Consider the following 13,031-nt stretch of genomic DNA (forward strand, 5'->3'; position numbering starts at 1 on the left):
ATTGATGGGTGATTATACAAGTATAATAAACTGTCCACTGGGACTGCATGTACAATAAATAATAAACGTTTGCCCAGACATAAAAATGCTGCCCTTGTGCAAATAAAGCAAAAAACACTGTATGTCGTGCATATATGCATTGGATCTTCACAGAAACAACAGAGTACGGTAGTCATTGACAAATATAATGCATAGTGCTGAATGTGTTCCACTGGACATCATATGCTTTGTTTTCTTGTAATATTACCGGTTTTAAAAAATGGTGGGAAATCAAAATAACGGTTAAAATTTAAATTACTTGTCCAATTTTTCAGTAGTAAAAGACTATATTCTTTAAATTTGTAGAATTTAAAGAAAACCAGAGAAAATAAAGGCCTTTTTCAGGTCAACAAATTTCAAGAGTTACAGCTACAGGGGCTTTAAGGTACCGGTAGAACGTGTATCAGGAACAGATATGTGGACTCTATTATTTCTACAACTCTTTTCTGATCTACCATTTGTGGGGGCTCATTTTAAAGCTCTTGATGAAAGAAAAGTTTCACTGTCTTAGTTTTTCGAAAATCCAAAGTTTGATTTTTCCCACTAGAGTTAAGACAGGGATTGATGGCAGTTTTCAATTTCAGATATCACTACATGTTGGGTAATTTGTTTCACTAGTTCCAAATCTTGCACGGTGACCCCGACTTTTGTTTATTTAGTAAGAGAATGGTTGAAAGTTTCATTCAGAAAAGTTTGAGCAAAAGTTTAAGTCTTTGCTCTTTCACTTCAAAGCACATACTACCTTAAATAGTGTGCTCTACTTGTAAATGCAAAAATAATCAATTGGTCAATGAATTTAATAATTTTGGGCACCAACAAAACACAAAACACAGTAGTCTCAATAACAAGGGAGGGATCACATTTATTTACAGAGTAAGAAATACAAAACTTTTTTCTGATTAGTTGAGCTGACGTCATTAAAGAAGTAACTGTGTATTCTTTCAACTATTGCATCAACTATGTGTAAACAAAACAACTGTAAACAATCATTACAAAGGTGAATTTTTTGAGTTGAAACTTTGCAATGGATATTCACTGTTCAAAATATGTAAGGAGATGTAATATCTACCCTATATACAGCAGCGTTTACTGACGAAAACCTACATCAGTGTATTGCAACATGAAAAGCGACATTTACAAACTGAAATTTTCGTCCATTTCTAACATCATAGAAACCAACATTTACACATCGAAACATTTTTCTGCATGGCATTCCTTACTATGGTAAAAATAAACTCCTCAAAAATAGCAGACTGATGCAGTATGTCTTCAACTTTACTGCCACATGTAGGAAGTCTTCAGACCCTGTTAACAATTGTAAGTTGTTTACTGGATAAATAAGCGGTTTAAAATGCCTTGGGTGTAATATATAGAGTCAGTGGCAAATGTTATATCACTGATGAGCAGAGCCAGTGGTATGATGTCTGGAACTACCAAAGCTGTAAATTTGTCGTTCAACCAATGTAATGCCCTTGTTTTTGCTTATAAAGAGTTTATGCAGGACTGGCACATTAGACTTCAGGTGCACCATGCAGGGATCACCATAATGAAATGGATATACACTAGAATGAGTGTCATGGTAATGGTAAAAACTAATACTGAAACAACAGATGGTAAGTACATTAAATAAATATAATAAAAACATGTACTGACAGTGTTTATGTCTGGAGGTGTAGGAATCTACTTCAGGTAGGAAAACAATATTAGCATCTGAACATCCCTTACACTTAATATTGTGAAAATTACACTGAGCATAAATAGTGACTGACTAACAAATGCAGTATTTCTACAAATAACATAATGCTGGTACTAACAGTACTCCCTCAATGAATATAGAATACACTCTGAAAACCAAATAAATCTTAAAATAATCTTAAAATCCACTTCTAACTTACATTTCATACTGAATGCCGACTAAAACAATCCACAATATTTTGCAATGTTCAATTTTGATCTTTTCAACATGTTGCAGCATTTACTATTGTATGTATCATTCAGAATGTGTACAAAGACATCAGAAATAACATCATCTTACAAGAATTAGTGTAAATGAAATGAATCAGTGTAATGTGACTACAGGTTTAATACAAAAAATGACATTGCTTTACATGCCCAATGAGTGTAATTTCAGACAAGATCATGCAAACACCTAATCTACAAAATAAGTCTCTATGTCAAGATGTAAATAAACAAAGAAACTGACCAAGGATGTAAACATACTTAAACAAACACTTAGCATGAAATATTTCAACCTTTTCAGTATTTATTTTCAACTAAATACATGTCTATCTCAAAGATCTACACAACTTACAGCACTGTTTTCAACTATTTTTCTTGAGTTGTAAAAAAACTGACTGTGAACGAATAGGTCCTACTGTGCGTTAGTTTGTTAAGAAGGACCAAATTCACTCCAAGCTGGCAATGCTTTCTCAGTCCGATGACTCAATAATATTACAGATCTCCTTGGTGAAATCTGAACATGTTGCCTTTCCTCCAAGATCTGCTGTACGGAACTGAAATATAAAACAAGGATATGTAATCAGTCACTGATTGCAAACGTACTATGGTACAATTCCATACAGAAAGAAGCATTGAAATAAGTCATTCATATATTTCAAGTCAGTCTCTTATTTCATAAAACAACTTATTTGGCAGGCAATCTTTTGGTTCACATCTTAGTTGGTAAGATTTTTGACAACACGTCTACCTGTGTGTACGATCTTCTTAAAAATTCTATGTCTTTGTCTATATCCAATATGTCCTTTGGAATATACTTGCCACATTTCAAATATTCTATCAAATGTGTATAATAATCATATGTTGATGTGCCTCGTTCACATAACTTGTTCACATTACATTTTTATTACTAAGACCTAAAATTAACTTACAGAAGGGTTTCTGATAACTTCCAATGCAGCTGTTTCAATTTTATCAGCATAACTTTTTAGTTCCATGTGTCTTAACATCATGACGGCACTGAGCAGAAGAGCTGTGGGATTGGCTTTATCTTGTCCAGCAATATCTGGAGCTGTTCCATGCACCTATAAAGTATAAATATCCATGCAAAGTTTGACATTGGAGACACTGACAGACTAAATTATACTAAAATACAACAACATTTACAGAGTTATTTGGTCTGAATGAACCTAATTCAGAAACTATTCTTTTGTGAACAGTTGGTTATCTTACAAAATTTACTGCCCTGACAATATGTATAATTTCCTGTTCTTTCTCCTTGGCAATACTATTTTATTCTCTACACATAAATTTGGCCATCATTGTCTTAGAATAAACAATGAAAGATGAGTAATTTTTTGTGTTTATTCCCAACACATCTGACATATGCAAGGTCAGAAGTCAAGAGAAATGACTACAGCTCAGTGTAATGTTGGTGCTTTTCTAAACAGACATCAGTGTTCTTATCAATGATGGGCACTGAAGGGATAATATGTCAAATCAAAGGGAAGCTATAGTGGGTTGTTAGAAATGCTAGTTTGTAGACAAGTGTTGGGCATACTTTCAACTTTGTGCAACTGGGTGATTGTGAACTGAAACCCTTGGGAGAATTATTTATAGAAAGTGTAGCAGAGTAAGGCAGAATACTATACTTACTGATTCAAAGATTGCAACACCACCTGCACCAATATTTCCACTTGGAGTGACTCCCAAACCACCAACAAGACCAGCACACAAATCACTGAAATTCAACCCAACATGACATAAAGAAGTTGATATTGAAAACCAACAAGGATTGAAATTTACACTTTCTGCAACTACATTGAATTGCCAAACATTTGAAGAAAATAATTCCTTAGTTCTAATATACTAGCATAACTGCTTGACAATTAATTGAGGATCATAGATACATTGACAGTGTCAAGGTTCAGTGGCCAATTCTTCTCTGTAAGTTGTGTTCAAATACAAAGTATTAACTTTGCACACATCACAGTGTTTGCCATGTGCATTTTATTATTGACAAAATAATTTCTTATTCCAGACTAAAATGTAAAACATCACTACAAACTTTTGACATTACACAGGATATCTGACAAGCTGAATACTGGTCATTTTTCATATGATTCTAGAGTAGAACATGACAGTGTACTTTGAAGACAGAACAAAAATCTTGGATATTACATCAAAAGTTACAGTTGAAGGAGCTGTTCATTTTTGCTTTGTCTCACCTGAGAATATCACCATACAGATTAGGCATGACCAAGACATCAAACTCTGTTGGATCTTGCACCATCTGAAAAAAGGGACAGAAAGATATCAAATTATCTAACTGTAAATTCCATGATACAACTTTGCCATAAAAACACTTTCAAGTAGAAAATGGTCAGGTACATGAAAAATGTACAGATGTATATACACTATATTTGTGGACTAAAAAGGCCATGAGATGCACATTGCATGGTTTGGCATAAAGTTCACCCTAGCGATAACTTTTAGCTTCAGTTTTTGTATGTAATTCATGTTGTTTAACAATCAGTACATTTTAGGTTATATTTGAGTACCACACCAACTTTTAATGACAAATAATCAACTTTTATGATTTGGCTTGTCTTTGTGAAAACACAACTTTCTCACTAAACATTGGATATACTGGTGATGAAAATAAGCACATCAATTGATCACTTTGTTCATTTCTGTGGTTTTCTGCTGTCAATCAGGCCAGAGGTGTAGTCTCACTTTGACAAATGAGGGTCAAACTTAGACGGAAAGATCTGTCACTAGAGGGCGCTCTCTACACTCCCCTGGGAGAGGAGGAGTGTGTAGAGAAGAATGCATCCTGAATGCATTCATATGATGATCTTCGTAATTAAACAGCTAATTATTTGTTTTTTTCAGACAAGTTGCATTGTAATTTTAACGCATTCACAGTTATGTACATTTGTTTTATTTGCGACTATGTTGAAATAAAATTATCTTTTTCAAAAAAAAAGAGGAGTGTGTAGAGAAGAATGCATCCTGAATGCATTCATATGATGATCTTCGTAATTAAACAGCTAATTATTTGTTTTTTTCAGACAAGTTGCATTGTAATTTTAACGCATTCACAGTTATGTACATTTGTTTTATTTGCGACTATGTTGAAATAAAATTATCTTTTTCAAAAACAAAAGAGGGATGTGTAGAGAGTGTCCTCGAGTGACGGATCATTTGGAAAAGGTCAAACTACTTGCAACCACAAAATGTGCAAAAGGTGTATAGTTTTGATATTTTAAACTCTAAGAAAACTCTAAAATAATTATGATAAATGATAAATCTGACAATTTAAAATAAAAGTATAAAAAAAATTGTGCTTGATACTGAGAATATTGAATAAAACAGAGTCAGAAGTAATACATAAAAGTGAGATGAAAACAATGTTGTAGTGGTGCACACCAATTTCAGGATGGACTTCAAAAGAAATGCTATGCCTACTTCTTTGAACTTTTAGTCCAATTTGATACTACAAATTTACAGTTAAACTGCATAATTAAAGTAAACAAGAAGGGTTATCCACTTTTAGAGATGAAAATCTGGTGATGGTATTATCAGAGGTTGGAAGTACCATATTTTTAAAGTGAAAGCCAGCAGAATCAACTACGGTAATCAGTCTCATGTGGCACTGTGACAATTGTGAAGCTAATAGTTTTGTAGTAAATGAAATGAAAAGTGACCCATGCGGGACACTTTTCATTTCATTTACTACAAAATAAAATTCATATAGTGAGGTGAGTCACAATTTCAAACCCAAGCTAATAGGCCTGTTGAACAAATGTTTTCTTTCAGAAATACAGAGTTTTGTATTAGTATGATCATGAATTTCACTATGAAAATAAGTGGTAACATCAAATTTTAAATCTTGAAATATATATAAACTGTTGGTTGACTCCCTGAACTTTGTACAGTCACTGTGCTGTGACAGGTATAAGGCAAGGAATTTTAGCTTTGCAGTAGAGACCATGACCTGAAGAAACAGGAATGACAATCTTGCAGAATGTCTTCTTTCTTACAGATTTTTACAGTAGTTAAGACTTGCAGCTAACTAGCTACTGCATGTGCCTTCCATCACTGATGCTAGAGACAGAGTTACATATATCGCTCACTGAAATCAGGAAATAGTTACTTCATTCCGATTCAACTTCTATTTTATGATTGTGGTGAGTTACAACATAAAATTAAATCAAACTTGCATTGAGACAGACTGTGTCCAGGTACATTTCATCGAACTTAATATCTCTGTAATCTTCAGCAACTTTCCGGCAACACCTCAGAAATAAACCATCTGACATCCTCCTGCACGGGACAAAAAGGACAATGTGGTAAAACTGGATCAAATTTAATTACATTACAGACAATTTCAATGTAAACTTGAGACTAAGACTCATAATACACTACCCAACAATATTACATACAGATGCATATTATATTGTGTCAGATATTCAGCGCAAGCATTACATGGAGAGAAAATTACCAAATACTACACATGTATACCAAAATTTTCATTAACCACTAAACCTCCTGCCCTTGTAAGTGCACACCCTATCAGCTGTTCCGTCTCATTTCTATGCAATAAATTCATAACTGTTTCTTACTCTTTTCTTTGATCCTCTACTTCTAGTACTAGTACGTAATCTAAACAAACTATAAAACCAAAATTAGTGATTATCTTTAAGATATTTAGGAATCCCATCATCAGATTAACATTGCAATTAGCTCTAAAATCACTATGTATGGAACCACTAAGAGATCATGCATATCAGTAACTCAGCTTACATTTTTATTTTGCGATATTTGCTGCACTTTCAGTATTCAAAGGTAAGATACCAAAATACCGTCAATGACGCTGTACCTTCTCTAATGTGTGGCCAGGTCAGGTAATTGGTTGTTGGCATGGAGTTGTTGGTAAATAGTTGATGATGTAGGGGCATGAGGTGGGATATGGACCCAAAGAACCCAAAAGATGATTAAATACATCAATCAAAAAAATTCTAAGCTACAGTATAAACTGCCTAAAGATAGTTCAATGTGGAAAAAAGTTAAACAATCAGAAATAAGAATTAACAGTCCAAAATAGTAATGACGCACTTCCCTACTGACCTGAGTGCATGTGAAATACACAACCTGGCATCTGTAAATTAAATGTATACCAAGTGATCATTTCCAGTCACTTTTAACTGTTTTTAATGGATTTTCCAAAGAGTCCTGTGGAAATGATGAAAAACGCTTATCTGGTCTTGTGTTTGTATAACCTCATGGCTGATAATTGTCATAGTATTGAAAAAAAATTGAAAGTGAAGAAATATACAGTTTTTAACAGGCATATTTTCCTTGAAATACATGACCGTGTAAAGAATATATGCTAAAAGTGTTTAAGAGTAAATTTCTTTTGAAAACATAATTTAATTTGTGACCAAAGGATTTTTATTCTTTGAGTTTACAAATTCAAACATTGCAATTTGTTCAATCATCTTGTGCAGTGCAAAATTTATAAAATGACTGAAAAACAAAAAAAATGGCAGAATTACAGTCTTTGTGATGTAAAATTATGGGGTGACATCACGATAACTGTTAATCTGTTTGAAGTACTAATATACTATAATTTAAAAAAGAAAAATTCATGCAGAAACGGTTAAAATATATTGTCAGCAATGTAGTGTTAATTTTGCCTTACATCAAAATATGCCTTTGCTGGATACCAAATATATAGGGCGAAATATCAGCCATGTTCAGCAAAATCCACACAACAGCATTGATCCTTTTCTAATTTGATTTGATTTGCTTATGTTATCCTTGTATGACAGTCAGTACAATATGGAACTTGAACACAACACAGTGAATAAGTATGCTGTAAATGAAATGGTGTGGCTGCATCCACATGCAGCAATAGGAGTGCCTTTGTCTCTCACCCCTCATTTCCAACCTGTCCCATCCCTGAAAAAATAGTTTGGTCTTATATTTATAATGTTAATAATTTCTGTATTTGTAAAATGTGCGCATCTCAAAAACTTTTGATCATAAACATTTTCATTGTTTTTATAGCTGACCAATCAGTTAACCTGTTTATTTGAATATTTGCACATTTTTCCTCAGTATTTGACATTTTCTGAATACCTTCTTATTCAGTTTGTCATTTTCTAAAAGTTTAAATGCTCCATTGTGTGGTCAAGCTTTCCACAAGCATCAAATGTGGTACTTCATATATGAGGGTCTGCCTCTAGAGGGCGGGCATCATGAACACTCCTGTGTTTGTTGGTTAATTCCTCCACGTAAACTTCTGATTGTACTGTAAACATTGAACATGGCCGACGTCCGATTTTCCTGTCTAAAACTTTCACTCATTTTCGTTCATATGACTCTGAAACTCCAGGAAACGATTGGGAAGAAAGGGTTATCTTGAAATATTGAGGTACTCGCCGATATTTTGCAAAATTAAATGAGAAAAAATGCAAGGAAAATGCCGACAGGCTTACACAATGACAGTTTTCAGACTCGGAGGCATATACATATGATCATCTCTGCAGATTATGCAACAGGCCCAGATCACGTGAGGCATGAGGGGATATCCAAGCAACTCAGTACCAAACACTAGCGCTCACATAGTGAGCAAACACAAAGTGAGTACCCCTAACGTAAGCTCAGTAGTCTGTAATAGATTGTAGTCAACTAAGAAACCTTGGAGAAAGGCTTAACACTGTGGCTATGCCGCTAAGTCCCTTTTGATTTTTGTCATAGCTCAAAATCGTTCTCCCACACCTCAACCTGAGCCATGAACACCCCACCAGTTTATGATATGACCCATCACAATTGCATGACGTCAACGGATCTTGACAGACGGAAGTCTTGACAGACGGAAGTTCTTGACAGCAGCATACTGGTTTTCAACTCTAATACCTTCTCTGTCTATAAATAGACACGAGAAGGTAAAATACCGGAATTCACAGTAATTTTCAAATAAATATGTTGACTAGTATGTATTTCAGCGATGTTATCAGAAGTGTCAGCTTCACTGTGCTTGATACAGTATGGTTTGACAGTCATAAAGAAAGTGAAACTTTGTGTTTCAGGCTTAACATTCAATTTTAATCTCAATATCATCACAGGGGTAAAATGCTTCAATTTATCATTACATGAATATTTCTGATTTTTTTCATCACCATACATTTCAGTGACCTAACAAAACTGAGTATCTTCTGTACTACTTACATGATATTGGCTTTATGAACTGCAGTGACTGAACTCCTGTTGTTAGCTCTGGCATAGTCAAAAGCAAACTGAGCCACTCTCATTGATGCTTGTTCTGTTATCAGTTTAATACTCTGTACAACACCATCTACAATCTGAGAGAGACACACATCATGTCAAACGGTAACACTACACTTGGTGTAACTTTTGATGTATTTTATAGATATTTTGTTTGGAAATATAGTTTTTGTTCTAAACCCACTCATATCAAAATGGCTGGTAGTGGTCATTTTATATGTGTAATATCTAATCATATTTTTGATAACTTGAATTTAGATAACTAATAATAATTATTCACTTGAAAAGCACCAAGAGTCTGATCATAGATGCTGGTTAAAACAGTACGACACTATAAGAACAGTCAAAATTGAAATTCTACAGTAACTGTGGCAAGCTGTGTAATTGTCAACTGTAATATTGTATAGTGTATGCAGTACATTGTTTGACAAGGCTAACACTTCACATCATACCATATCGGTAAAGGGAAAAGAAGAGGAAAATGTAATTGCTATAGATCAAAATTTATGCAAATATTTTTCAAAAATTACAACATTTGTCCTCGTAAAAGACGGAATATGATTTCCGTCAGTAGATAAATTGGATATGAGGCAAACAACATGACTCACACGTTTTTGGCTTAGTACTGTCTGTAAAACATATCATATTAGTCTTGGAGTACACCTATCATATATCTGCAACATGCTTGTACAGTAACAAGAAAGTAGGTCCTGGACTTACATCCTCCTACTGTAACCAGTCATCTGTGTGGTATTCTGCTATTTATTTCAAAAATTAATTTATCCATACACACTTAACCAATTGCTGTGGCATACACAAAACATAAACTGATTACTTACTGTGTGTTCAATACCACTGTATTCACCTTCTGTATTTTCTCTTATTGTGACTAGATCAACATCTTCATAAGGTGTCTTGTATCCTTCCAAAGATTTACAGGGTCTTACATTTGCATACAAGTCAAAAGTCCTAGAGTTTTACAATAAAAGAAAGGGAGACTGATCAAAATTGTTTATTGTGATTGATCAAGCCACTATACTTTACCTAAATCTTAATTACAGTATTTCAGATACCATTATCTAAATTGCAGTAACGGTTAAGTTTAATGTAAGTAACAGGAATCTGCTGAATCACATTGATATAAGAAATTATTCTTTATATTATAACTGAAAATGACCTTTGTTACTAAAATCTGTAAAAAGGAACACTTCAACATCACTAACTTTTTATTTCATCATTTGGCATCAAGACAATCTTGCTTCTTTAGGCTAGTGAAATGTCAGCAAGAAGCTTCAATCAAATCAGACAAGTCAGAATGACAGTAGACTTACTTCCGAAGAGCAAGGTTCATACTCATGTGTCCTTTTCCAATAGGTGTAGCCAATGGTCCTTTAAGACCAACTTTATTTTTATTCATGGATTCTATTGCTTTTATTGGTATTGTCCATCTACCATCAGGACTCTTCACTGGTGTTACATCTACCACTTCCCAATCTATAGGAACCTGCAGAAAATATTGAGAAAAACATGCTTAAATAGTTAAACAATTTTAATACCTTGCATATTGAGCAATACTGCCTCACCAATTATACAAACTTTGTTTTTACATTTTTGTATGTTTCTGAAATAAGTTACTATGTATATTGTAAATGAAATGTTGCAGTAAGTCATTCATTCATTCATATCCAATTTGTTTTACCAGAACAATGCCATTCAAATGTTGATCAAAATCTCATTGATAGAATTCCTTACCTGAGCAGCAGCAAAAATATGCTGTACAGCTGCAGAGATTTCAGGTCCTATTCCATCTCCTGGAATCAGAGTAACTAGACTGGCCTACAGAAAAATCATCAAATCACACTACTGTTATACAATGTATGCTATAGTAATATACAGAGTTGAAATACTGAATACACTATTCAAATTGTTATCCAATTTCAAACAAAATTATTGTACACAAACATACGTATACATGTTTGATGTCAGTGAGTATGCTTTGCATGCATGTTTTATACATATACATGGGGATTAAACTTAATATTCTTTGCATATTCTTTCAATGCTTGATACTGTACAACTCAATGATCGCCTAGTAACTGTAATTTTTGACAATTCTTTGTACTTTTGTCCCATGAATCAACTAGTTTATTTGTCTACTTCTCTTTTACAGCAAGTTGCAATATGTATGAAAACAATGTATTAAGTATATATTGACTGTAGAAAAGATAAACTTGTGCATTGCAATTACATAGTTTGCCTCCAGAGCATTTGTTTTAGTTCAGTGTTCACTACCTTAGTGCACTTGATTTTTCAAGCATTCATTTATCTAAATTGTTTATAATTTTAAGTTTTGCTTTTTAATCTAGATTGAACATGGTGTACATACCTAATTGATAAAAATAATTCTATTTAAAGAGAGTCCTCAATCCCTAGTTAGTTGTTGTTAGCCTTGCTTATGCGATTTTGGTCCTTTGTTCTCCTTTGAAAATTCTGCTCAGTTTGTCAATTTGCTTGGAGAGAGCATGGAGGTAGTAGGAGAGAGCTTATACGCTCCCCTCGACATAAAACTGATTACCCCCCCCCCTCCCGGCGGGACAGTGACAAAAATTGTTGTCACATCGAGGTGGTCCACCTTTACACGCAATCTGATTGAACTCTTGATTAAAATCTTAAACTCTTGCAGTCGCCTCTCACTGGTAGTGAGAGCCGACAGCAAGAGTATACCGCGCAAGTACAGACGTCGCCATACTCTGCATCTGATTTTAATCAGACTGCCTTTACACGCAGTACAATGATAGCATACCTCTTTTGCGTAGGTTCTGGTGCCGGCGAATTGTTTCAATGGCGGAACCTGAAATAAAAGTGGATACATAGCATAAATACATACACAGTTAAATTTGTTTCTTCACCTTCATGTCACATGATATACTTTGTCTACACCTTCACATCATATCTCATCCTGTTGCGTAAGACCCTGTGTTGTCACGGTTGTGCATGGGTTCAGCTGCTGCGGCAGGCTATAGCTAATATGCCCAAGAGCAAGATATGAGTACATTATGTACAAATAAAACCAATCAATGCTACTTTCGAACATATTTAGCCTGGCAATGCGAAAAAAATGATCACACGTGTGCAAATGTCAATCAGCCCACGCACACTGTCGAACTTCCCTTCCGCTTCGGGTTTCAAGCTACACAGCCTTTTTTGCCAGTACGATTCTTCGTTGTCTCATGTTCGTCTGTATGAGCGAAACCAAAGGCCCTATGTATGATTTCTGTTCAGAGTAAAAGCGGAGGTATAAAAGCTCATATTCATCAAGTAATCAATCATTCACTGAGAGTACTTCGATGAAGAAATAGGAAACATTGCACATACCAAAGACCGAAGTATTCTGCTCGCCATTTCTGACCGTGTAGTGCACTGCAGACTACAACTTGTGCGCACTGGTTTCTGCGCAACATTTGTACAGTTATTTCCAAATCTGCTGGGGGAATTCCGGTCAAAGGTCATCATTCGTGATACATTCACGGGCTCAATCGATCGCTTGCTTAGTGCTCTGCCCACAGGGAACTGAGTAATCTTGTTGTTGTTGTTGTTCTTGTTCTTGTTGTTGTTGTTGTTGTTGTTGTTGTTGTTGTTATTGTTGTTGTGGATGGTGATGATGATGATGACGATAATAAAAAATATTAAAAAACAACGTGTCATTCCTTGCTGTTGTTTGTCGATGTTGTAGATAATTG

At 34.5% G+C, this 13,031-nt stretch overlaps 1 protein-coding gene across 1 annotated transcript; it reads right to left on the minus strand.

Moving 5' to 3' along the window:
• Positions 1–875: 875 nt before the first annotated feature.
• LOC139121999 (isocitrate dehydrogenase [NAD] subunit alpha, mitochondrial-like) lies at positions 876–12,779 on the minus strand. The gene is made up of 11 exons (XM_070687337.1): positions 12,667–12,779; positions 12,095–12,142; positions 11,044–11,127; positions 10,623–10,795; positions 10,131–10,260; positions 9,235–9,368; positions 6,222–6,324; positions 4,224–4,288; positions 3,652–3,736; positions 2,928–3,080; positions 876–2,552 (listed from the first exon to the last, which is right to left on the minus strand). The coding sequence occupies exons 1-11, from the start codon at positions 12,691–12,693 to the stop codon at positions 2,469–2,471; spliced, it is 1,086 nt and encodes a 361-aa protein (XP_070543438.1). The 5' UTR covers positions 12,694–12,779; the 3' UTR covers positions 876–2,468.
• Positions 12,780–13,031: the final 252 nt, after the last annotated feature.

Source organism: Ptychodera flava, chromosome 21 (genome assembly GCF_041260155.1).
Source record: "Ptychodera flava strain L36383 chromosome 21, AS_Pfla_20210202, whole genome shotgun sequence".
NCBI lineage: Eukaryota > Metazoa > Hemichordata > Enteropneusta > Ptychoderidae > Ptychodera > Ptychodera flava.